This window comes from Pelmatolapia mariae, linkage group LG15 (assembly GCF_036321145.2).
Source record: "Pelmatolapia mariae isolate MD_Pm_ZW linkage group LG15, Pm_UMD_F_2, whole genome shotgun sequence".
NCBI lineage: Eukaryota > Metazoa > Chordata > Actinopteri > Cichliformes > Cichlidae > Pelmatolapia > Pelmatolapia mariae.
This window is the reverse complement of record NC_086240.1, coordinates 38,433,809-38,455,585: the sequence shown is the minus strand read 5'-3', so window position 1 is coordinate 38,455,585 and position 21,777 is coordinate 38,433,809. Positions and strand designations below refer to the sequence as shown.

The following is a 21,777-nucleotide window of genomic DNA, read 5'->3' as shown; positions in this document are numbered from 1 at the left end:
AAGAAGAGAAAACTGCCATGAAGACATAACTCAAAGAGGAGGCACAGAAAAGGCCTGCTTATAAAAAATATATTTTAAGAGAGATTTAAAAGATGACGATAATGAGCTCCCCACTCCGATGGCCTCAGGGAGATTGTTCAAAAGAGTGAGTGTTCTCACAGAAAAAGCTCGATCATCCTCAGTTGTCAGTCACGGCTTTGAGATGGCCAGCAGAGCCTTGACTGAGGACCTAGGGTTGTGACCAGGGGCAGACGGTGACGCCCAAAGGCAAATAAAATGTTGAGATCAATTCTAATAATAATAGGCAACCTATGAAGGGAAGCATGAGTTCTGCTGCTGAATTTTGGACCAGCTGCAGTTTGTGTAAACTTTGGCTATACAATATAACAATAGTCTAATAGGCTAACCCAGAGGAGATAAAAGTATGTAGTTATAACCACCTCTATATTTCTTTTATTTAAAAGCTTACTGAGACTCCTAAGCCGCATTAATAAAACAGGACTGGACACCTGAACTGACTGCTGGCTGCTTATTTAAGCTCATGTGTGGCACTAGGAGGTCAGGTAATGTTAGGTAAGGTGGTTGTATTGAGTGTAAAAGGTGCATCCGGTCCGATAATGGCCAACAGGCTCTATGTGTTTGTGAACTGCTGCTCAGAGTATCAAAACATAAATGACACTCGACTTTATAATGCAAAGTGTTTGTCATTATATAAATTTCCACTTTCAGAGCAGGAGGAAGTGGCTTTAAATAAGTACCGGCAGGCGCCTGAAGGTGGCAGTGTAGGGAGGGTGGAGATAGCTTGTGCTGCATGGACACAGTGGTGAGCGCAGCGTAGTCTGCCAGCGAGGGTAGGTAGAGCTTAAAGGCGCTAAAATGTCAGGGAAGAGTTTTCGAGTCAGCGACGGGGACTGGATATGTCCGGATAAAAAGTACGTACTCCAACACAGTGAATAAATCACAGTATTTGGGGCTCTGTGTAGCAATAGACTGGTGCTTAGTGTGCAGCTGTTAACAGGCAGGTTAGCAAGTGTAGGCCTTTTAGCATGTGACTCATGCTAACGTTCAGCAGCTCAATAAAATGGAGCACTTTCACTCACAATTTCGGCCTAGAACAGAACAGAATGAACACGGTTTCAAGCTTACATGCTGGAGGATATCAGAGCGAGGCGAGGGGGATATTGCGTGCTAGTTTCTCCTGGGCGCAGAAATGCTATTTAGCACGCTAGCCGTGGTTAGCTAACGTGGGTTGGGTTGAGTGTTTGCACTCGCTGCTGTTATGGGTGGTGTTTATGATGTTGTAGAGGCCAAGTGGTCATGAGTGAAGAGTCTTTATCCGGAGTCAGCAGTATCGTGTTTCCAGTGAACTCCGTTAAATGCGTACGGATACAGTTGCTGCATTTGTCGCGGCTCAGGCTTGTGACAGAGGGTGTCTGAGGAAGGAGCACAGGCTAATGGAAAGATGAATAAACTGCACCAGCCTGCAGCATACTCACACATGTCAAAGCGAGTGAGGAACGAGCTCAAGCCTTACCTGCATATAACATTTTGCTTTTGCAGATGTGGAAATGTGAACTTTGCCAGAAGGACAAGTTGCAACAGATGTGGTAGAGGTGAGTCCCCCTTCTGTCTCTTATTGCTGTTATATAAAACTTAAGAATGCAAATAATCTTTATCCTTTGCATAATCATTTAAAATAGGTTGGTTTAATTTACTTTATTTTTTAATGCAGAAAAAACTACAGAAGCGAAGATGATGAAGGCGGGAGGGACGGAGATTGGAAAAACGCTCGCTGAAAAGAGTCGAGGCCTCTTCAGTGCGAATGACTGGCAATGCAAAACGTATGATATCATCACAAAAAACGTCTTGGCACCATATCAGATAGGTGTCTTTGGTATTCGTGTTTTTCACTTGTACATTATAAAGTGCAAGAAATAAAGATTTCATAATTTGCGAGTGAGGCAGGGTCCAAATTACCAATCACTATTATAGCTGATTGCTGAAAATGTGCAAAAAGTTCTGATAAATACCAGAAAAATATTTTTTCTCATTTATATTCGTAACTTGTACCTCCAGCATCGGATAAAAGTTTGATACTTTTTATTTTAAATGTTAGAAAAGACTCAGTTTTCTTTGGCACTTTTGCATATATGCAGAAATCCCATGTACACTTTCCATAAATATAAATTATTTAAGAAGAACTTACAATGAGTCCCATGTCGGATATAATAAAAGAGGAGTTTTTGTACTGGAGTCTGTGGTGTAACACATTTGCAAGAAATTTGACGCTTGCAATTCGAATATGCAAAGTACCACTCAACATTTTATGGTTTGCATTGTTACAGACAAATGAGAGCAACCACAGTTTGTAACACTGCAGGCTCCAGTTTACTTGGTTGACAAGCTACGGGCAATATGACACAGAAATATGAGATTTTCCACGTGTCACACACGAGTTAGAAGTTAACTTGCCTACCTTTGCTGTAAACTAGATGCTGTTTGTGGACACCTTCATCTGGGATATTGTTGTAACAAATAGTGTTGCTGATTTTGGGATATAATAGTACTCTAACCAGCATTTCCCTCCACCTTCTTGTGTGTGTAAAGATGTGGAAATGTGAATTGGGCGAGACGGTCGGAGTGCAACATGTGCAACACCCCCAAATATGCCAAGCTTGAAGAAAGAACAGGTAACTCAATATATTCTGTAAATATTTTTTTGTTTGTTACTTTGATCATCAGTTATTGATGGGGTTTTTTCTTATGTAATGCTTTCAGGTTACGGTGGAGGGTTCAATGAAAGAGAAAATGTGGAATATATCGAACGGGAGGAATCTGACGGTGAATATGATGAGGTAAGTGTCATCTGGTACCCGAAGATTGCTGCTCTGATGTTTGACAAGTGAAAGATTTTGGCTTCAGAGGAAGTCGGCATTGTCAGTGTTCAGATTCATAGAGATGTGCTGTTTCTTATTCCACCAGTTTGGTAGGAAAAAGAAAAAATACCGTGGGAAGAGCAACAGCACGTCTTCCTCAAAAGAAAGTGAAAAGAAGGAAGTGCCAAAAGAAGAAGAGGAGGAAGATGATGAAGAGGAGGATGAAGATGGTGACCTGTCCAAATACAAATTGGATGTAAGATTGATGATTGTAAATTAAAAAAAATGCTGGATAGTATAAAATTATTTTATTAAAAACAAAAAAGCACAACAACAAAAAAGCACTTCCTTTGCAGGATGATGAGGAGGAAGATGATGATGATGAAGATGGTGACCTGTCAAAGTACGACCTGATTGCCAGTGACGACAACGACGATAAGCCAGCTAAGAAAAAGGGCAGCCGCTCCGGTTCATCCCGCTCCTCCTCGCGCTCCTCCAGCTCCAGTTCACGGTCTAGGTCCAGGTAAAGGGTACAGGTCAAGGGTAACTCCGGGCAAAATGTCAGTATCGGCTCAATCTTCTTCTGATTTACTGATCAACATCAATTAAATGTCCTGTTGTGCTCATTTGTTGTCCTCCCTCTTCTAAACCCTTACCTTGTATTCATTCATATGGGATCCGTGTGTGTAGGATATTGTTGTTTTTCCTGTTTTCATTACTTTAATTCCAGCCACCCTGTAGGTATATTGAATACTCGCCGATGCTTTGAGGCAGTTTTAGGTATTTTCCTAAGAGTAGCTTGCTGTTAATTGTGCCTATTTCCACATAACCACCGTGCATAGCTCTGTCCCTGTGTAGAAAATATTGGAAAGGTTTTGTGTTTTTTGTCTTTCAGATCCCGCTCTAGAAGCTCATCCAGTTCCAGATCTGGATCTCGCTCGAGGTCCCGCTCCAGGTGAATGAGGTGACATGCACTCTCTCCCGTTAGGGAGTGTATGTGTGGGGCAGAAAGCTCCACAGCAGTCCTTTTACTTAGCTCTTACTTGGCAGAGATTTTTTTTTTTTCCCAAATTATCTGCTGAGAGGGGAAAAAATTAAAAGTCAGGGTGGAAGTTTAATGTAGTAAATCGTTTTCAGTCACTTTATGTGGGCTTACATTTCAATTAGGCCTGAGAGTGCAATTAGTATTGAGTTTAAAACTTACTTTAGCTTGTACGTGTAAATAGAGATCTCGGGTCTTTATCAAGCATCTCTCGGGAGTTACTCCTCCTTTACCCACTGAGTTATTGGGACTATATTAAAAAGAAGCACAATTTTCTTTATTTATATTTAAAGTAATTCCAAGTACACTCAACCAATGAGACATACAGCATCTTGAGTGAAATGTTCTCAGTACCAGTGATCCGTATCAAAGTGCTCCTAATCCCCTCCTTATCAGAGAAGCTTGATAGAGATACCCACATTGGTGAGACCCTGTTGTACCTTACTGACCTCACTGCTTGGTTTATTCCTCATAAAGATCCAGCTCCAGGTCTGGAAAGGGCTCCTCTCCCCGGAAGAGGTCCCGCTCCCCCTCCTCCTCACCTGAGAGGAGACAGAAGCGCAGTCGCTCCAGGTCATCATCTGGAGGGAGAAAACGGAGGCGTTCTAGATCGCGTTCGTCCGAAAGGTTTGGGTTTCTGTGGAATACCACAATGGCACTGATTGTTGTTAGCCATGTGTCGCCTGGCTTATGGGAATTCAGTTTTACAGAAATACGTTCACACTTTTGCCATGTTTATAACGCTTTTTATTTATTCTGACCTTGTACTTGGTTATGCATAAACTGAGTGTTAATGGTAAAGCGTGCTAACCTGTTTGTTCTTCCCATGGTGTTTTGTTTGATTTCAGGCGGCGTGGCCACTCTTCAGGATCGTCCCATTCTGGCTCCAGTTCAAAAAAGAAATAACTTTATTACTGTCTTTAATACAAGAAAAGGAATCCTAGTGGAAGTGCATGTTGTGTTGCCAAAAATCAAAGACAAAAAAAACCAACCCTCCTTTCAGTATACTTTCATTAAAAGTCTTAAACCCCTCCCAGCGAAAGAGAGGCAGCAGCTCCCTTTTTAAAACCACATTCATCCCGATATGTGACGAGTATTTGTATAGGTTTCCAATAAACATAAATGTTTGGTCCTATATGAAAATTAAATATAGTGTCAAGAGGCTGTGTTCCATTTTAAACCCACTTAATATCTTCATGGCAGTACACTTAGTTTCTGAAAAAATCGGAGCAAAATCTGTCCTTTTTTAATTTTTGGGGCCCTAAGAGACGCCAATGATTTTTCTAACAACTAAATGGTTTGTTTTTTTTAAGTAAGGGTGAAGTTCTTCAGCACCAATTTAGACTACTTGTGATTTAGCTATGAATTTTGGCCTGTTTGTTTGATTTTGATGATAAATGTCCTGTATTTTGTGTTTTCAAGGTAAGTATTTTACTTTTTGATAATGCTTGTTTTAAGTACGTTCTTGGTTTCTCATTTTAGGTTTAATTTTTTTTTTCCTTTTACGTAATTGTGGCATATTTGGACTTCATGCTACTGATTATTTCTTTTAAATTTGTCATGAAACAAATTAATTCACTTTTTTTTTTCCTTTTTGCTCCAGATTAGTGCAGAAAAAGTAACATTTCTGGTAACATGTGGCAGAACAGTCTTTACTGATTAAAATACCTGAAATGTACTTGTGTAAATAAAATCCTGTCAACATTGCTTCCTGTTAATACTGTGTTTAATATGAAGGTTTTGTTGAGGGGTTGGGGTTGTCAAGTCAAGCTGTCTTAATTCTAAACTTGAGTATTTGAGAAAATGTGTAGAAGTTCGGCAAGAGGGGAAATATACATGTTTTTGAAGTTGGGGTAGTATTTGGTCTGGTTCTGTTTTGTGTCGCCACTTTGCAAAGCTCATCTTAACAGTAAGTGATCTTAACTTTTGTGATCTTCGGCTATGGGCTGAAAGTTTTCATGTTTTCAAATATTAACACCAAATTTCATCCTAATATACACTACTGTAAATCTAAAAAACAATCTACAATAACTTTTTCTGTACCGTTAATAAGGTCTTTTCACTGAACTGTTCTCAGTGTGGTCAACAGATGGCAGTTGTTGCCCAAGCTGGTAATCTGAGCGGAAGCAATGGCAGTGCTGCTTCATTAAAACTCATTATAGCTCAAAGTTATACCCTTTAAATTAACAATCGCCTTGGAAGTGAAGCTGTTTGCCACGGTCGTGGTCTGCGTTGATAAATTCCACAGATTTATCCAAGGGTGCAGGAGCGGGAAAATAAACCCACTGGTCTAGTTAACATTTATTGGCTTGACAGATTATATTAAAGGCAATAAACAACCGGAAAGAGGAATTTGGGCCACATAGTCAACTTCTTTACGAAATGGCCATTTCCTGGCACAGTTATTAAAGTACATTTAATTTCAGATTTTGCGAGATTCATACTACAGAACCAAACACAAACTATAACACGATAGTTCAAAGTAAATGGCTGAAGAAATGCAATATAAATAATAGGGTGCTGACTACACAAAAAGCTCAGGTTTTAAAATCTTATGTTCAAGAAGGAGGTGAGAGGCATGTGGAGGGTGAGGGTAAAAGTGGTCCCAGTGGTAATTGGAGCACTCTGTGCAGTGACTCCCAAGCTAGGCAAGTGACTCCAGCAGATCCCAGGAACAACATCTGAGATCTCTGTCCAGAAGAGCGCAGTCCTGGGAACAGCAAAGATACTGCGCAGGATCCTCAAGCTCCCAGGCCTCTGGTAGAGGAGCTTGCAGGATAGACTCCCCACAGAGGTGAGAGGGGAAGCTGGGAGCTCAGGAGTTAAAAAATCCAAATAAAACTGTAAAATTTGAATTGTGAGTATACTGAAATTATATGTAATAGGCTGTTTATGTCACAATAAAATGGCTTTTTAAAATAAATTAACAAGTAAGATAAAATTGCTTAGCCTATTTTGAAATACAGTTTAGCAAAGTGTGAAGTCTCTTAGTATAGGCACATAATGGTGACAGTGCAGAGTTGATATCAATTGTTTTGATGGGGGAATAGATTATTCTACTGATAGACAAATGTGTTATCAGTAACACATTTGTACCATTGTAACAAAGAACTCTTTACAATGTAACAGTTACATTGTAAAGATTTCTTTGTGGAAGATTTTCACCCCTGGGGTGAAAAAATCCATATGTAAGTTAATAACAACATTTTGACTTACTACTTACTCGTCACAAGAGTTTTGTATGCAGCTGTCTTTATGTACATTATAATCAAACCAGTCCTTTCAGGTTACTTAAAATATCTTTATAGAACGATGTTATCTTTATTGCATTATTGATGCCCTTTTGGCCAGATCACTTGGGAAGAAAAGACATGTTTAATGCCACAAACACTTTTTATCCAGATAAATAAAGGGCATATAAAAGTCAACTTGCCAAAAACTGATTGCAGCTTCTGTCTTGTGACGTTATTTCTGCCTGAAAATGATTTGATATCATTCATGGGAGATAGGTTTGACAGATTGTAGTCCAACAACTCATTTACAACAGTTCAAATACCGGCAATCATTTGTTGGCAAATGCAGGGAACCACTTTTTGGCAGAGGATCACAACACCGGTATTTAAAATGCTGTAAATAACTTTCTGGCCTACAATATGGCAAACATGGCTATCAGACATAGAAGCTCCAATCAGTTTTTGGCAAAGTGACTTGTATTTATCGAGGTAAAAGCTCTCATTGTCATTAAATGTATTTTTCAAGAGAGTCTGGCCAACCTGGAAACAGAAAAAGGCAATAAACATAACTTGTGTCTGAAAAGATATTTTAATTGGCTAAAAAGGACCGGATGGATTATAACGCGGGTGCATTGTTATAACGTCATAAAGATACTTGTAACATAGTTAATTTCTTTATCTTTGTTATAACCCCCTGTAAATCCTTTCGCCTGAAGCCTGTTTACCAATACAAGCAAACATGTTAGACACAAAAGAAAACCACACAGAAACATCGATCGCTTTTTGGCAGAACACCGGAGGGTCGATGTCTGGTCCCTACTTACCGGTGCCCTTATTCCAGACACATAAGGACAGTGGTTATTACAGCACAGTGAGACTATGGGCTTCCTCCGGACCCGAAGTAGTCCCGCCTCCAGCGCTTAAAGGACACCTCGTGCTTTACGCATCGCATTCAGTTGGAGCACTTTGGAGCGCAAGATGATGCCGGACCGATACGCACAGGGTAACAGCTGTATATAAGTGTACACTTTCAGAAACAATAACTGGATTCAGCTTTGATTCTCTAGAGGGCTTGCACACCACCAGTGAAGAAGATATGCTGGACGCCAACGTCTCCAAGACACTGCGCCAAAGCAATTGCACAAATAATTCCAGTTGTGGATATGCATCAGTTGGATTTCCTATAACTATGATGATCACCGGAATGGTGGGCAACTCGCTAGCTCTTATCCTGGTGTGCATCTCCTACAGAAAGAAGGAAAATAAAAGGAAAAGGTCCTTCTTGCTTTGCATTGGATCTCTGGCGCTGACAGACCTGTTTGGGCAGCTTTTGACAAGTCCAATTGTGATTTCAGTTTACCAGTCTGGTAGGAATTGGAATGACATCGACGAATCTGGCAAGTTATGCGCCTTTTTTGGCGTGTGCATGACAACTTTTGGCCTGTGCGCTCTCTTCATGGCGAGTGCCATGGCGATCGAAAGGGCCTTGGCTATCACTAACCCGCACTGGTACTCGAATCACATGAAGACAAGTGTGACAAAGCAGATTTTAGCTGTTATATGGGGTCTTGTTTTGCTGTTTGCTCTGCTGCCCGTAGCAGGGGTCGGGGAATACACGCAGCAGTGGCCGGGCACCTGGTGCTTCATCAGCACGGTTGATGCCAAAGTCCCAGGAAATGGATTCTTCTCCACCACTTTTGCCATACTCGGGATCTCGGCTCTACTTATAACACTTTTCTGCAATGTGGTGACGATCCGGGGCGTAGTTACCCGGTGTAAAACAAAATCAGGCACTTCTCAGTCTTCAAAGCAGTGGGAACGGCTCACAACGGAGACCGTCATCCAGTTGTTAGGGATTATGTGCGTCCTGCTTATATGCTGGTCTCCTCTGCTGGTATGTTTTTCACAGGCGACTGCAGGATATATATTTTCTTACAGTGTACTTGCGTAGGCATATTTTATAACAATGTGCTGTCATAGTTTCATATAGTTATGTCCCTTAAAGTAATGTTAAAAATAAACACTGATTGGTTTTAATGTGTTTGTGTCAGTACTTGTCACAAACAGTTTTAAATCTTTATCCATCTTCTCCTCACATAAATGATGTCATGCACGTTTTCTCTGAAAGGCTGCTGCCTTTTGCTATTAAGAGGTAATCCACTTAGGGGTCCTGTTTAGGGATCTGCATAGTGCGCAATGAGATCATGCATTGTCAGTCACATATTTAACAGTCCCAGTGAGATATTAATAGAAGGCACAGCTCTGTGATAGCAGAGACCAACCGTGAAAATTAGTTTTTGCTCGTTCCCCGACAGGACTGTTGTTAGAGTGTGTTTCCGTTATATGATTTAGTGAACGTAAAATATAGGCTTCTGTACACAAAATGAGAAACTATTTTCCAACCAGCGATTGTTTGTTCAGTAAATTAAAGCTTTTGTCACTTAATGGCATGCTTTCTCCTCATTCTGTTAGTGTGAAAAAAAATAAAGTTCTGCCCAAACATCTTCCCCTCAGGTGCTGATGCTGAGGATGATCTCCACCCAGGTCTCGTCCGATCAGTGTAATTCAAAGGGAGCATCAAACCGCACCTCCAATCAGGATTTCCATCTAGATTGTAACTTCTTTCTGACGGCGATACGCTTGGCCTCCCTCAACCAGATCCTGGACCCGTGGGTCTATCTGCTCCTCAGGGAGATCCTCCTGCGCAAGTTCTGCATCATGGCTAATGCTGTCTCCAACTGCTCTTCAGAGGATCAGAAAGAGATGCAGACAGCTCTTAACAAACAGAACCAAGAAACAAAACCTTCATAATGCCCTCCTCTAAAATGAATCCAGCCTTGCACAGTAATTCCTGAAGCCAGGAGAGCTTTCTATCAGGATAATGAAACAGGCAAAAGAGTGGGAATGGATTTCTGCCCATGAAAGGATATTGTGCAGCAGGAGCAAGTGTAGCCTCTGTTGCACTGATAATGAAATGAAAAATATCTTCTGAGCATTCATTTTGCATATAACACATTCCATTCAAAGCCACCTAACCAGCATGCGGACGCATGACCGTGTCATCTCATGCAACATCTGCTGTGCAGTTACCAGGAACTCTATTGTCACCCATTTTCATTTTTAAAAACAAACTCAATATTTCAGTATTGGGGCATTCAAACTGACTCACGTGGAAGTGCTGAATCTCATGCTCACTGCTTTCTGTAACTTGAAGCCATAAGCTAACTAAAAGACAAATGTTTCTTGTGAATGTCTGTGAGTGAAGGTACTGTAACTTGCTTAAATTAGGTTGTACATATCTTTAGCATCTCTTACATGAAATGTAACCACTTGATTTAAAACTCAAAGGAGCAACTAAAGGAAAATTCCAAACTGGAGGCAGTTGTAAATAACATTATTTATTAGTCTCTATGATATTTGCTGTTTCTGTGCTGAATGCCAATAATGCTACCTGCCTGGCATCTGTTGTATAGACTATACTTTGTAAAGTTTATTGTATAGTTTAGCTGTACATGGTGTTCCTAGGGGAACAGCTGGGACTACGAAAATGTGAAGTTTTAAAGTTTTCTTCTCCTGTATATGAAATGCACACGGAGACAGTTTGTAATTGTCGGCAACCATCCTTTTAAAATATGTTGAAGGCAAGTCATATGAAACGAATGCCCACATCTGGAGGCATTTCACTGGATTAAAGGGTTTTAATGATCTGCGAGAACACAAGGTGTAACGACGAATGTGCCTAATTTCACAAGCCAAACCTGTTTGGACAAAAAAGAAAAGAAAGATTGTTATAGATTTTAACCAGTTACATCAATGAAAGTATAGACTGGTGATCATCATCAAGAACAGTGGTGCAATGAACACAGTCAATGTCAAAATGTCCAAAATGCCACAAAGTGTAACAAACTCATAAACAGTTTATTTGAAGCTGCTTGTACAGCAGGCTGCCATCAGTCGATAATGATGTGAGTCGGTCACATTAGTGCACCTTTACTGCTACTTGTGAAGTTTTGCTGCAGGCACATGATTTCGACATGTTTTTAGCCTTGTGATATATGCCTTTCATTCACTGGTGGTTTTCTGGGATATTGTGGACAGCCCCATTTGTATTCCACCATTGTTTCTTAGTACCCGCTATATTTTGTCATTACAGCCCCAATCCTGCCCCTAAATAGGTATTAATTATTAATTCCCTTTAATGTGTATAGTGCATTTGTTCCCCTAAGGTCTCAGATGAAGTCAGTGTCATTTCTAATGAGGTGGTTTGCTTCTAGTGCCACCAGAATAAATGTTGATGCTGCTGTTAGAAAACCATGGGCATGGCGGTGTAATTATCTTATGCCACCATATTTATGTTATTTTTTGTACTCGATAATCTCGTTTTTGTACATACTGTTAATGTTTGACAGCCTCGAGGGCCGGCTCATTTGCTGTCATGGTAACCTTCAGGTTACGGGGCAAATTCTTGTCACAACTCTGCCTTCTCAGCATATCAGCCAACAAGATTAGGCTGATGTACTCTCATCTCTGCCATGTCTGGTTTTGCCTTTGCCTTTCAGCTGTGAGAATGCACACGGGCTCTGTGGTAATGATCCGATCGGAAATTGTTGTCTGCAAAAAGCCATGTGAAAAATGAGCTTTTTCTCTTTGCTCTTATCTGTTCATCTGAGATAGAGTTTATCTTGTGTTAGTTGTGAAGGCTGAGTGCCTTACACTCAAAGGATTAACCTCGTTTGTTGTGTGAAAAAGGTGTAACAGGAGACAAAACCTTTTTCAGGGGAGTGTTACACAGAGAGTTGCTGGCTACATTTGGCTGAATTTCACATATAACACCTAAGTGTTATTACGCAGACACAAGCAGGTTTTATTTTAACAAAGACTTCACAAACTGAGAAAATATTAGTCGCAACAAGTGCCCTCATTATGCCATAGTTGATATTCATTTGAAACACTCAGCGTTGTGGTTTCATTCATGCACTTATACAGTGAATGCAGCTATTTACAAGTTGCTCTGGAATAAACTGACTCATTTAGCTACTACTTAAATCTGCATCTTGTAATTGTGCCAGGCTTCTATCCAGGACGCTTCAGGCTCTACATGCAAAATAATCACACAAAGGAAAATAGCGTAGAGCTGACAGGCTGCACATGCTGTCAAGAATTTATCAGGGTATTAAATTCGCACCCCCACAGTATAAAACAAAATGGAATTATAATTATTTATTTAAACACAATTTTAACCTGACCTAATGGGCCCAGTAAAAGCCTAAACAATATTTACAAGGAGTGCTCTCTGGCTTTCTGGATGGTAGCTGTGTCCTATGAAATATGAATGTTCATTAGTTTCCAGGATGGTACAAAGTAATATGAGGTCTCCAAGATCTAATATTTGAAGCCAATAACAGCAAATGTTTGGATTTATAAAGAGGTGTGCACATTAAGACAAACCCACTGCCAATGCTATTAAAACCAGAGATTAAGGACTATTGAATTTAGTTTTAATCATTTACTTAAACTGCATTCATTTGTGTCAGCACCAGGCTTTTTGAGCACACCGGTGTAACCGCCACTAGCACCAGAGCTATGGATATGCAGTGACTTAAAAGAAAAAGAGAAACCTGAGGAACACAGCGATGCCAGCGACTCCACTTAGCCGAGTCGATAAAGCTTGGAAGTGATTTACTGATTGCCACTCGAGCTTTATGTCTATGTCTGTGATTTCAAGATAAGAAGAGGCTGTCTCTAAAATCGTTTGCTTGATCGACATTTTGCACTTAAACTTGCTGGGAATTGCAATATTTCCTTGGAAATCATTAAGGATCACTTTTTATCATTGTGGTAATCATTTTCTTTCGCCTCCTTTCTGAAACAAATATAAATCTCCTCGAGAATCACGTTTAGTCACCCTGTAAAAGTCAACTGTGTTTTTTATTTTTCCATGTTCAAGAAAGAATGATGTGACTTGGATAAGACTTTCTTGATTTTCTTGTTTTTGTTTGTATGAAGAAATGGCAGATTTCATGTAAAGATGTAATGAGCAGGTCACTGGTGACGTAAATTACTTACTGTTAAAAGGGAAGAAACAAGAGGTACGTGAGGAAAATGTTCCTCGAGTCTTTTAAACCAAGCACACAGTGGTGTCGTGTGTGTGCACAGTTCAATAGAAAGAGGTCAGGCCCACCAGCCAGGTTTCTCTAACGAATGTAAATAAATACCGTTAAAGGTACACGTCCTCATACTTTCCTCCCATGCTGCTGCTTTTGAATGTTATATGAGAACTCTGTGCACTCTGACGGAAGTTTCACTAAATTCTTACAAACTCTGAGACCCGATTCTCAGACGAGGGCTATCTGCAGACTTTCACACAGCGACTTTGGCAGTGCTCTTGTGATTTTCATCCTGGGGTCAGGTGGGGAATGCTGTGACCTCTACAGCTTTGGGTTTTGGGGGGGTTTTTTCTGTCAAAGATAAAGTTATGTAACAATATGTACTTGATTTGTATCAGTTCAGCTTTTAATGCACTTTCAAATCAATCTGTTTCACTGCTTCTGGCTGAATATAATTGTGTTATTAACATTATTTTTTTGGCTGTCTAATAAGCTTGTTTCAATTTTAAATAATAAGTCATTCATTGTCACACCAATTAAAGCAGCCTGTGAAATGTGAAGTGGTAATAAACTGCAATTAGTCTGAGCCAAACACAACATTTTTTTAAAAAACTGAGGAACCGGGGCATTCTGGTACCCACTGGAATAAAAAATTTCCATGTGCTGCCAATTTGAGTCTGACAACAGATCTTTGCTGCATTTACTTTCACCCTATTTGAATATCACACATGAACTGTGCTTTGAATTTTAGAATTTCGCCCCTTGTGTATGAAATCAATCAAGAAACAATGAAACTGTTAACATTCTTTACATGAAAAAGACAAAAGACATGAACTATTTTAAATGTCACGTGTGGACTCGTAACTATTTTACATCTCGGCCTGCTGAGATTTTGTTGGAGTTATGAGAACGATGATTTGAGAGTAAGATGATTGTTGCTTGACGGTGAATGTTCTGGACATTGTAAATCTTTTGAACGCTGTTAACAACTCTAAAGCATGTGTATGCTTCTTGCGCTTCTTGAACTTGTGCAATGTGTTTCCAATGGACCAATAAAAAGAACAATACTGCACTAAACACTGTTCTGATCAATCATTGCATAAAAGGGTTTTAATTCACATGTTTGCATCGTTTGAGGTACATGACAAGTGTTTACCCTCCTTCCTGACTTCTTAGAGTTTTGCATATTTTTCCCTTACATATTTCAGTTCGTCAGACAAACAAAAATAACCCAAGTAAATACAAAATGCAATTTTTAAGTGATAATTTCATTTAATAAGGGGGTTTGGTTAATTGGTGATTCTAAATTGCCCATAGATGTGAATGGATGGATGGATGGATGGATGGATGGATGGATGGATGGATGGATGGATGGATGGATGGATGGATGGATGGATTATAGCTCTAGCTTCAGTAACTGCTTGTAATGAGGTTATTATTGCTATCAAAATCTACCTGGCTTCAAAGTAATCCCTCGTCTGTGAATAACCACAGGTTTTTTTTTGGAAAGCTGAGTTCAGTTTCACAAGCCACATCACTGCTAGACCTACTGAACGACAAAGTAGGCTGAAGCATTTGTAAAAGAAAGATATCGCGCCTCAAAGGAACAGCTGAGAAACAAAGTTGTTGACATCTATTGATCTAGAAAACAGTTACAAAGCTATTTCAAAGAGCGCATCAAACAGTCAACCAGGAAGTCACAAAAGAATCCAGAACAATATTCAAGAACTACAGGCCTCAGTTAAGATCTGAGTACATGATTCAACAATAACAGTAAGAGACTAAGCAAAAATGGCATCCATGGAAGATTTCCAAGGGAAAACTTTTGACCAAAAAGAATACAAAGGCTCGTCTCACATTTGCCAAAAATATATATATATATATCCTGATGATCCTCAAGACTTTTGGGAAAATATTCTGTGGACTGATGAGAGTGCAGTTAGGTGTACATAAATAACCTATTAAATTTTATTGCGTAAGAAAAAAAGAATGCAGGATGCCTTATTTCTGGAAACCACACAACACTATTGCCAGTATCTGAGAAAAGCACTGGGTCACTAAGAGCCTGCTCTCATCGCTAAGTACTTGCACTAGAACTAAACACAAACTAGTTGTGTAACTATAAATACACCAATATATGTCAAAAGTGGTCTGACTTTCTCAGTAGCTTTTACATGACCTTAATAGATCTATGTTCTGCGATTATGGCCATTAATGAGTCATTCCTGACACTTTAGCTTTCCAAAACTTGTGCTGTCATGACGTCAAGCTCTCCTCATTCTCAAGATTTTTGTCACGACTCCCATCAAGTGACTGAAAAGGTGCTTTATCTGAGCCACTCAGTCTGACCCTCATGTTTTAAAGCTCACTGCAAGAACAGCATTCTGTCTTTCTGCTTCCCGTACTCCCCGTCTCCTCCTTAATGTCCTAAGAGTCTTGTCCAAAGTTTACTTCAGCCATCTTCTACTCAGCTCCAATAACCTCCTCTGGACTGGATGAACAGACACAGACAGAGTGAAAAAAGAGGACAGGAGCTTAGACTATAATCACTATACTTTATTGATCAAAAGTGTACATCAGAGTTCTTCGTTGAGAAGGGGACATTATGACCGAGGCACAATTTAGAAACAGTTAAAAAGCTCCTGAAAAGCAGGTATGTTTGCTTCATTTTTGTTCCAGTTATCATGCGGAAAAGTACTGTTTGCATTGTTTTATTTCATATCTGCTACACTGAGTGTGTAGTGTTTATCTAGCTGGTGTCGGTCCCCAGCCACGAGAGTGGTCGAGTTTACTTTGTGGTAATATCCTTTCAGTTCTTTCTGGGTGTGCAAAAGATGTTTATTCTGTTTGTAGTTTTGGTAGCATACTTTCAGCACATCGACCATGCTGACTCATGTGCCGTAGCTCCCACATTAAAAAACTTCAAACCTTAACCTCTTTTATAGATTTGATCTCGGTGACCCTAATTATTACTAAAACAGCTTTTTTATGACTGCCTTTTTATCAGTGTTTGCTTTATTATTGAACTTAACCTGCAAGGTTATTCAGGTGTGGATGAAAGCATTTCAGATTAATATGAAACCCTAATATAGTAAAATGCTTACTTAGATGTTACTAATGTAAAAATAATAGGCAGGTTATACAGTTAGTGGGGTTAGGTTAATTGGTGATTCTAAATTGCCCATAGGTGTGAAAGTGAGTGTGAATGGTTGTCTGTCTATGTGTTAGCCCTGCGACAGACTGGTAATCTGTCCAGTGTGCGAACGTGATAAGGATAAGCAGAAGATGATGGATGGACGGATGGATGAATGGATGGATGGATGGACGGATGGATGGATGGATGGATAGATAGTGGGACGGATGGATCAATGGATGGATGGATGGACAGACATATGGAAGGTTGGATGGATGGATGGATGGATGGATACTTAGACTGTAACTTGGACTGCATGTAATGAGGTTATGAGAGGACACTGTCTAGGCTACAATTAGTAAAACACTGTTGCATAGATACTGTTTGTTTCAAGGTGTAAAAGTAACCCAAAGGCCAAGGTGTCAAGAGGTGCACAGAAAAAGAGCCTGGAGTTTCCGTTCGATATGCCTGCCATAAATATAAGGTACGAGACCTTTTCATTACCTCACATTGACATTGGTGGCGTCTGGGACTATTTAGAGGTTGAAATTCAATCAGTCATGAATTATGTAAATCAATCCGATATGCACGGTGTATACTTCTTTTATTGCTGAGTAAGAAGACTTACTGCATTTGATGAATTCTAGTGGGCTCATTAAAGATCTTAGCTGCCCATTATTCATCTCTGTTAAGCTCAATACAGAGAGTATAATAGGATTTTTATGAGGGAGACACATAAAAGATAACACTGGTGCTACACTGGTGTGTGATATGAATTTTATATACAGACTGCTAAAAAAATCAAAGGAAAACATTTTAGTCAGAGTATAGCATAAAGTCAGTCAGACTTGTGGAATATTGATGTGCTCGGTTAAGTATTAGAGGAGAGTTGTTAATCAGTGCTTTGGTGTTATAATAACAGGTGCACTAGAGAGGGCAACAATGAGACAACCACCGAAACAGGAATGGTGTTACAGGTGGAGTCAAAGGAGTTGCAAAGAAAAGCGTCTGGACTTCTTTAAGTTGCTTGAAGACGTTTCACCTCTCATCCGAGAAGCTTCTTCAGTTCTAAGGTCAAATGGCCGAGAGTCCCAGATTTAAACCCTGTGGGAGTATCCCCCCAAAGAGGGACAAAGGACCCCCTGGTGATCCTCTAATCACATGAGTCAAGGTGTGAAAGCGGGTGTGGGACCTAATCAGCCAGGGTTTCGGGTGAGCTCATTGTGAAACCTGGCCCCACCTTGTCGTGTGAATTCCTGAGGTCAGATGGTCCAGGATGTGAGTGGGCATTAAGGCGTCTGGGAAGGATCTCAAAACTGGATTATAGATCGCAGACAGTTGGTGTCGTAAACCACCGCCTCTGTTCAAAGATGGTCGCTCACAGTGGACATAGATGGCCTCTTTTCACTCCTCTTCACAGACATATTGCCGTACATTTTGGGAGGAACACCCTTCAACTGGTACGGGAGTATGAAAGGGAATCAAGGAAAATGGAGGATTATAGGAACCACCTTCGTTTCAACCTAAGATGCAGATAAAACAGAGTTGTTCCTAAGAGCTTGCGCCTTGGATCCACTGTCAGGGGACACAGAGCAGACTTGATTCTACATCTCACTGAACCTGAAAAGAGGGTTTTAGCCAAAGGACTCAATTTCGCCATTTCTCCGCAACAGTTGCCCATAGTGGACCTCATCACAGCCACAGAAACCGCCATACGGATTAATAAATTATCACAGACAGAAGCAGAGCAAATCAGGATGAAAGTCTCAGCCACCCTCTCCAGTGCGAAAGTCCCTCCGTCTAACCTTACATTACAAGAAAAGAAGGCCGTCGCTTCCCTGAGCAAAGACCACAACATCACTATATTACCAGTGGATAAGGGAAGGTGCACCGTGGTCCTAAACACAACAGATTACCACACAAAGATCACTACTCTCCTCAGTGACAACAACACCTACGAAGCTTTAAAGCGAGACCCCACAAGCAGCTACAAAAAGAAAGTTATAGCTTGCCTTCAAGACCTCGAAAAGGACAAAATCATTGACCGCATTACATATCACCGCCTTTATCCAGGGGATGCCATACCCTGCATTTATAGACTTCCTAAAATCCACAAGGAAGGGGTCCCACTCAGACCCATAGTCAGTAGCATAAACTCAGCCACTTATAACATTGCGAAACACCTTGCTACCATCCTTGCACCTCTCGTGGGGAACACCCCACACCACATCAAGAACTCCACCGACTTCACCGACAAGGTCCAGAAACTTACCCTGGATCCAGATGAAACCATGGTGTCCTTTGATGTAGTCTCTCTCTTCACTTGCATACCCACCACGGAGGCAGTGGAGACTGTCAGAAAACGACTACAAGAAGACAACTCCTTGGAAGACAGGACCAACTTCACACCCGATCAGATCTGCACACTGTTAGACCTCTGCCTTACCACAACATACTTCAAATACAACGAAGGTTTCTACAGACAAAAACATGGCTGTGCCATGGGCTCCCCCGTGTCACCTATTGTAGCCAACCTTTACATGGAGGAAGTGGAAAGGAAGGCTCTTGGCTCTTTCAAAGGAAGAGCACCCAGCCACTGGTACAGATATGTAGATGACACCTGGGTCAAAATCAAGACACAAGAAGTGGAATCCTTCACTGCGCACATTAACGCTGTGGATAAGAACATCAAGTTCACCAGGGAAGACACAAAGGATAACTGTTTGCCTTTCCTGGACTGCGCTGTGCACATTGAAGAGAATGGCAACCTCAACATCGAAGTTTACCGGAAGCCCACACACACGGACCAGTACCTCCTCTTTGACTCCCATCACCCTCTGGAACACAAACTTGGAATAATCAGGACCCTACACCACCGGGCAGAACATGTTCCCTCTAAGCCTGAGGGAAAAAAGAAGGAACACACACACGTAAAGGAAGCACTCAAAACATGCGGTTATCCTAACTGGGCGTTCATAAAGTCAGCAAAGAGGCACAAAAAAGAAGATCAGACACCAGCGAGGGAGGATAAGAAAGACAGATGCAACAACGTTGTCATCCCCTATGTAACCGGTGTATCAGAGAAACTCAGGAGGGTTTTCTCCAAGCACGACATCCCAGTGTACTTCAGACCCAGCAACACACTCAGACAGAAACTGGGTCACCCGAAAGACAAAAACTCCAAAACACAGACTTAACAACGTGGTGTATGCTGTACAGTGCAGCGAGGAATGCCCAGACCTCTACATTGGAGAGACCAAACAGCCACTTCACAAGCGCATGGCACAACATAGAAGAGCCACCTCCACAGGACAAGACTCAGCAGTTCATCTGCTTCTAAAGGATAAAGGTCACTCTTTCGAGGATGCCAATGTTCACATTTTGGACAGAGAGGACAGATGGTTTGAAAGAGGAGTGAAAGAAGCCATCTATGTCCACTGTGAGCGACCATCTTTGAACAGAGGCGGTGGTTTACGACACCAACTGTCTGCCATCTATAATCCAGTTTTGAGTTCCCTCCCCAGACGCCTTAATGCCCACTCACATCCTGGACCATCTGACCTCAGGAATTCACACGACAAGGTGGGGCCAGGGTTTCACAATGAGCTCACCCGAAACCCTGGCTGATTAGGTCCCACACCCGCTTTCACACCTTGGCTCATGTGATTAGAGGATCACCAGGGGGTCCTTTGTCCCTCTTTGGGGGGATACTCCCACAGGGTTTAAATCTGGGACTCTCGGCCATTTGACCTTAGAACTGAAGAAGCTTCTCGGATGAGAGGTGAAACGTCTTCAAGCAACTCAAAGAAGTCCAGACGCTTTTCTTTGCAACTCCTTTGACTACGATGACCTGGATGACTGAGAACCTTCACAGACATGTTACAGGTGGACTTTTTTTCCCAACACATCTTTTCTGACGATTTTTTCACCAGTTTTGAACTGGTCAGTGTCATTACTGGTAGCAACTCCTCTAGGATGGCACATCAATATGTGCCATTGCCAGAAGGTTTGCAGTGTCTCCCACACAGTCTCAAGATCGTGAAGGAGATTCCAGGAGACAGGCAGTTATTACAGGGGAGCTCGACAGGGCCTCAGAAGGTCCTTAATCCATCAGCAGGACTGCAGGATCTGCTCTTTTGTGCAAGAAGGAACATGATGAGCACTGCCAGAGATATAAAATGATCTCCAGCAGGCCACTGGTGTAAATGTCTCTGACCAGTCAATCAGAAACAGAGTTCATGAAGGTGGCCTGAGGCCCTGACGTTCTGTAGTGGGCCCTGTCCAGCAGTATGGAGCTTGATCGACATTTGCTGTAGAATACCAAACCTGGCAGGTCAACCACTGCCATGATTACACCCTGCCTGATGCGGTGTGAGTATGCAGGCAGTTCCTGGAGGATGAAGGAATTGATACCATTGACTGGTGCCCACGCTCACCTAATACTAATAGGTTGCACTTCAGACTGTCCAGGAGCTCACTGAGCAGAGTCTTCAGGATACTATCCATTGTCTCATTAGAAATACATCCTGAATTTGTCAGTACACAAACACAGATTTCAGCCTTTTATATGTTAATAATTCAAATTTCCATCGAACAATGCGGCATCCTTTGGATCCTGACAGATTATAGAGTCTGTACAAATGGTAAATGGCCTGTATTTGTATAGCGCTTTATTTAGTCCCTAAGGACCCCAAAGCGCAGAAATCCAGCCTGATTTTTTCCCCACTGAGAGCTGATGTGTTTTTAAAGTTTTCATTTAATTTGTTTTTTAGCACTTTATATAAAACTCACTAAGAAGTGGTGAAAACAAGAACAAAAGCTCATCTTAACACAGAAAATCACAAATCTTGTTAGCAAATGAAAGGCAATTTTATATTCGTTTGCCTTTTTAAATTACGGTCTTTCTTTATTGTGCTTAAGCGTAAGTGTCTTTTTACGACAAACAAGTAATGTTCAAAGCCTGGATACAACAAAATGATTCACCCATTACCAGCAAGTGTTTTAAAAAGGAACTGGAAACGGTAAATCATAGAGGTTATTTCTATAAATACAGGGCCAGAACATAATGACGGTGAGGCGGTGTTGATTTGATTGTTGTTTGAAGTTCCATATTTCCTGTTTCAGGTGAGCTCAGGAGACTGCCAGCAGTGCAGCGTTGTCAGAATCACGTCAGTATTGTTAATTTTGTCCTCTCCAAAAGTAGCTTGATGGAAATATATTGCAAAAGGTGAGACACATTTTTCACTCCCACTGTTTTGTGTGTGCACATACTGGATGTACACCACTGCTGCTATTGTTGGACAGTGCTCTACTTCCAAAAGACCATTATGCTGAGACAGATAAATGTGCGTTTGCTCTAAATGACATAATTGTTCCTCCTGGGCCT

The 21,777-nt window shown here is 41.1% G+C and overlaps 2 protein-coding genes across 3 annotated transcripts; both read left to right on the top strand.

Annotated features, from left to right (window-relative positions):
• The first annotated feature begins 792 nt into the window (after positions 1–792).
• Positions 793–5,625, top strand: zranb2 (zinc finger, RAN-binding domain containing 2). Of its 2 annotated transcripts, XM_063495843.1 has the most exons (10): positions 793–932; positions 1,561–1,613; positions 1,733–1,841; positions 2,608–2,690; positions 2,779–2,855; positions 2,983–3,132; positions 3,233–3,399; positions 3,772–3,831; positions 4,396–4,545; positions 4,767–5,625. In XM_063495843.1, exons 1-10 carry the CDS (start codon positions 877–879, stop codon positions 4,822–4,824), a joined length of 963 nt encoding a protein of 320 aa, XP_063351913.1. In that variant the 5' UTR covers positions 793–876; the 3' UTR covers positions 4,825–5,625. The 2 variants fall into 2 exon arrangements, with proteins under 2 accessions (XP_063351913.1, XP_063351912.1); XM_063495842.1 differs by having other exon boundaries at positions 4,396–5,625.
• Positions 5,626–8,247: 2,622 nt separating this feature from the next.
• ptger3 (prostaglandin E receptor 3 (subtype EP3)) lies at positions 8,248–10,138 on the top strand. Its single transcript, XM_063494731.2, has 2 exons — positions 8,248–9,045; positions 9,666–10,138. The coding sequence occupies exons 1-2, from the start codon at positions 8,248–8,250 to the stop codon at positions 9,960–9,962; spliced, it is 1,095 nt and encodes a 364-aa protein (XP_063350801.2). The 3' UTR covers positions 9,963–10,138.
• Positions 10,139–21,777: the final 11,639 nt, after the last annotated feature.

Coding starts and splice junctions, on each gene's coding strand:
- ptger3 (XM_063494731.2), top strand. CDS start 8,248: ATGCTGGACGCCAACGTCTCCAAGACACTGCGCCAAAGCAATTGCACA. Junction 9,046..9,665: donor TATGCTGGTCTCCTCTGCTG/GTATGTTTTTCA, acceptor TCTTCCCCTCAG/GTGCTGATGCTGAGGATGAT.
- zranb2 (XM_063495842.1), top strand. CDS start 877: ATGTCAGGGAAGAGTTTTCGAGTCAGCGACGGGGACTGGATATGTCCG. Junction 1,614..1,732: donor TTGCAACAGATGTGGTAGAG/GTGAGTCCCCCT, acceptor TTTTTAATGCAG/AAAAAACTACAGAAGCGAAG. Junction 3,832..4,395: donor CGCTCGAGGTCCCGCTCCAG/GTGAATGAGGTG, acceptor TTCCTCATAAAG/ATCCAGCTCCAGGTCTGGAA.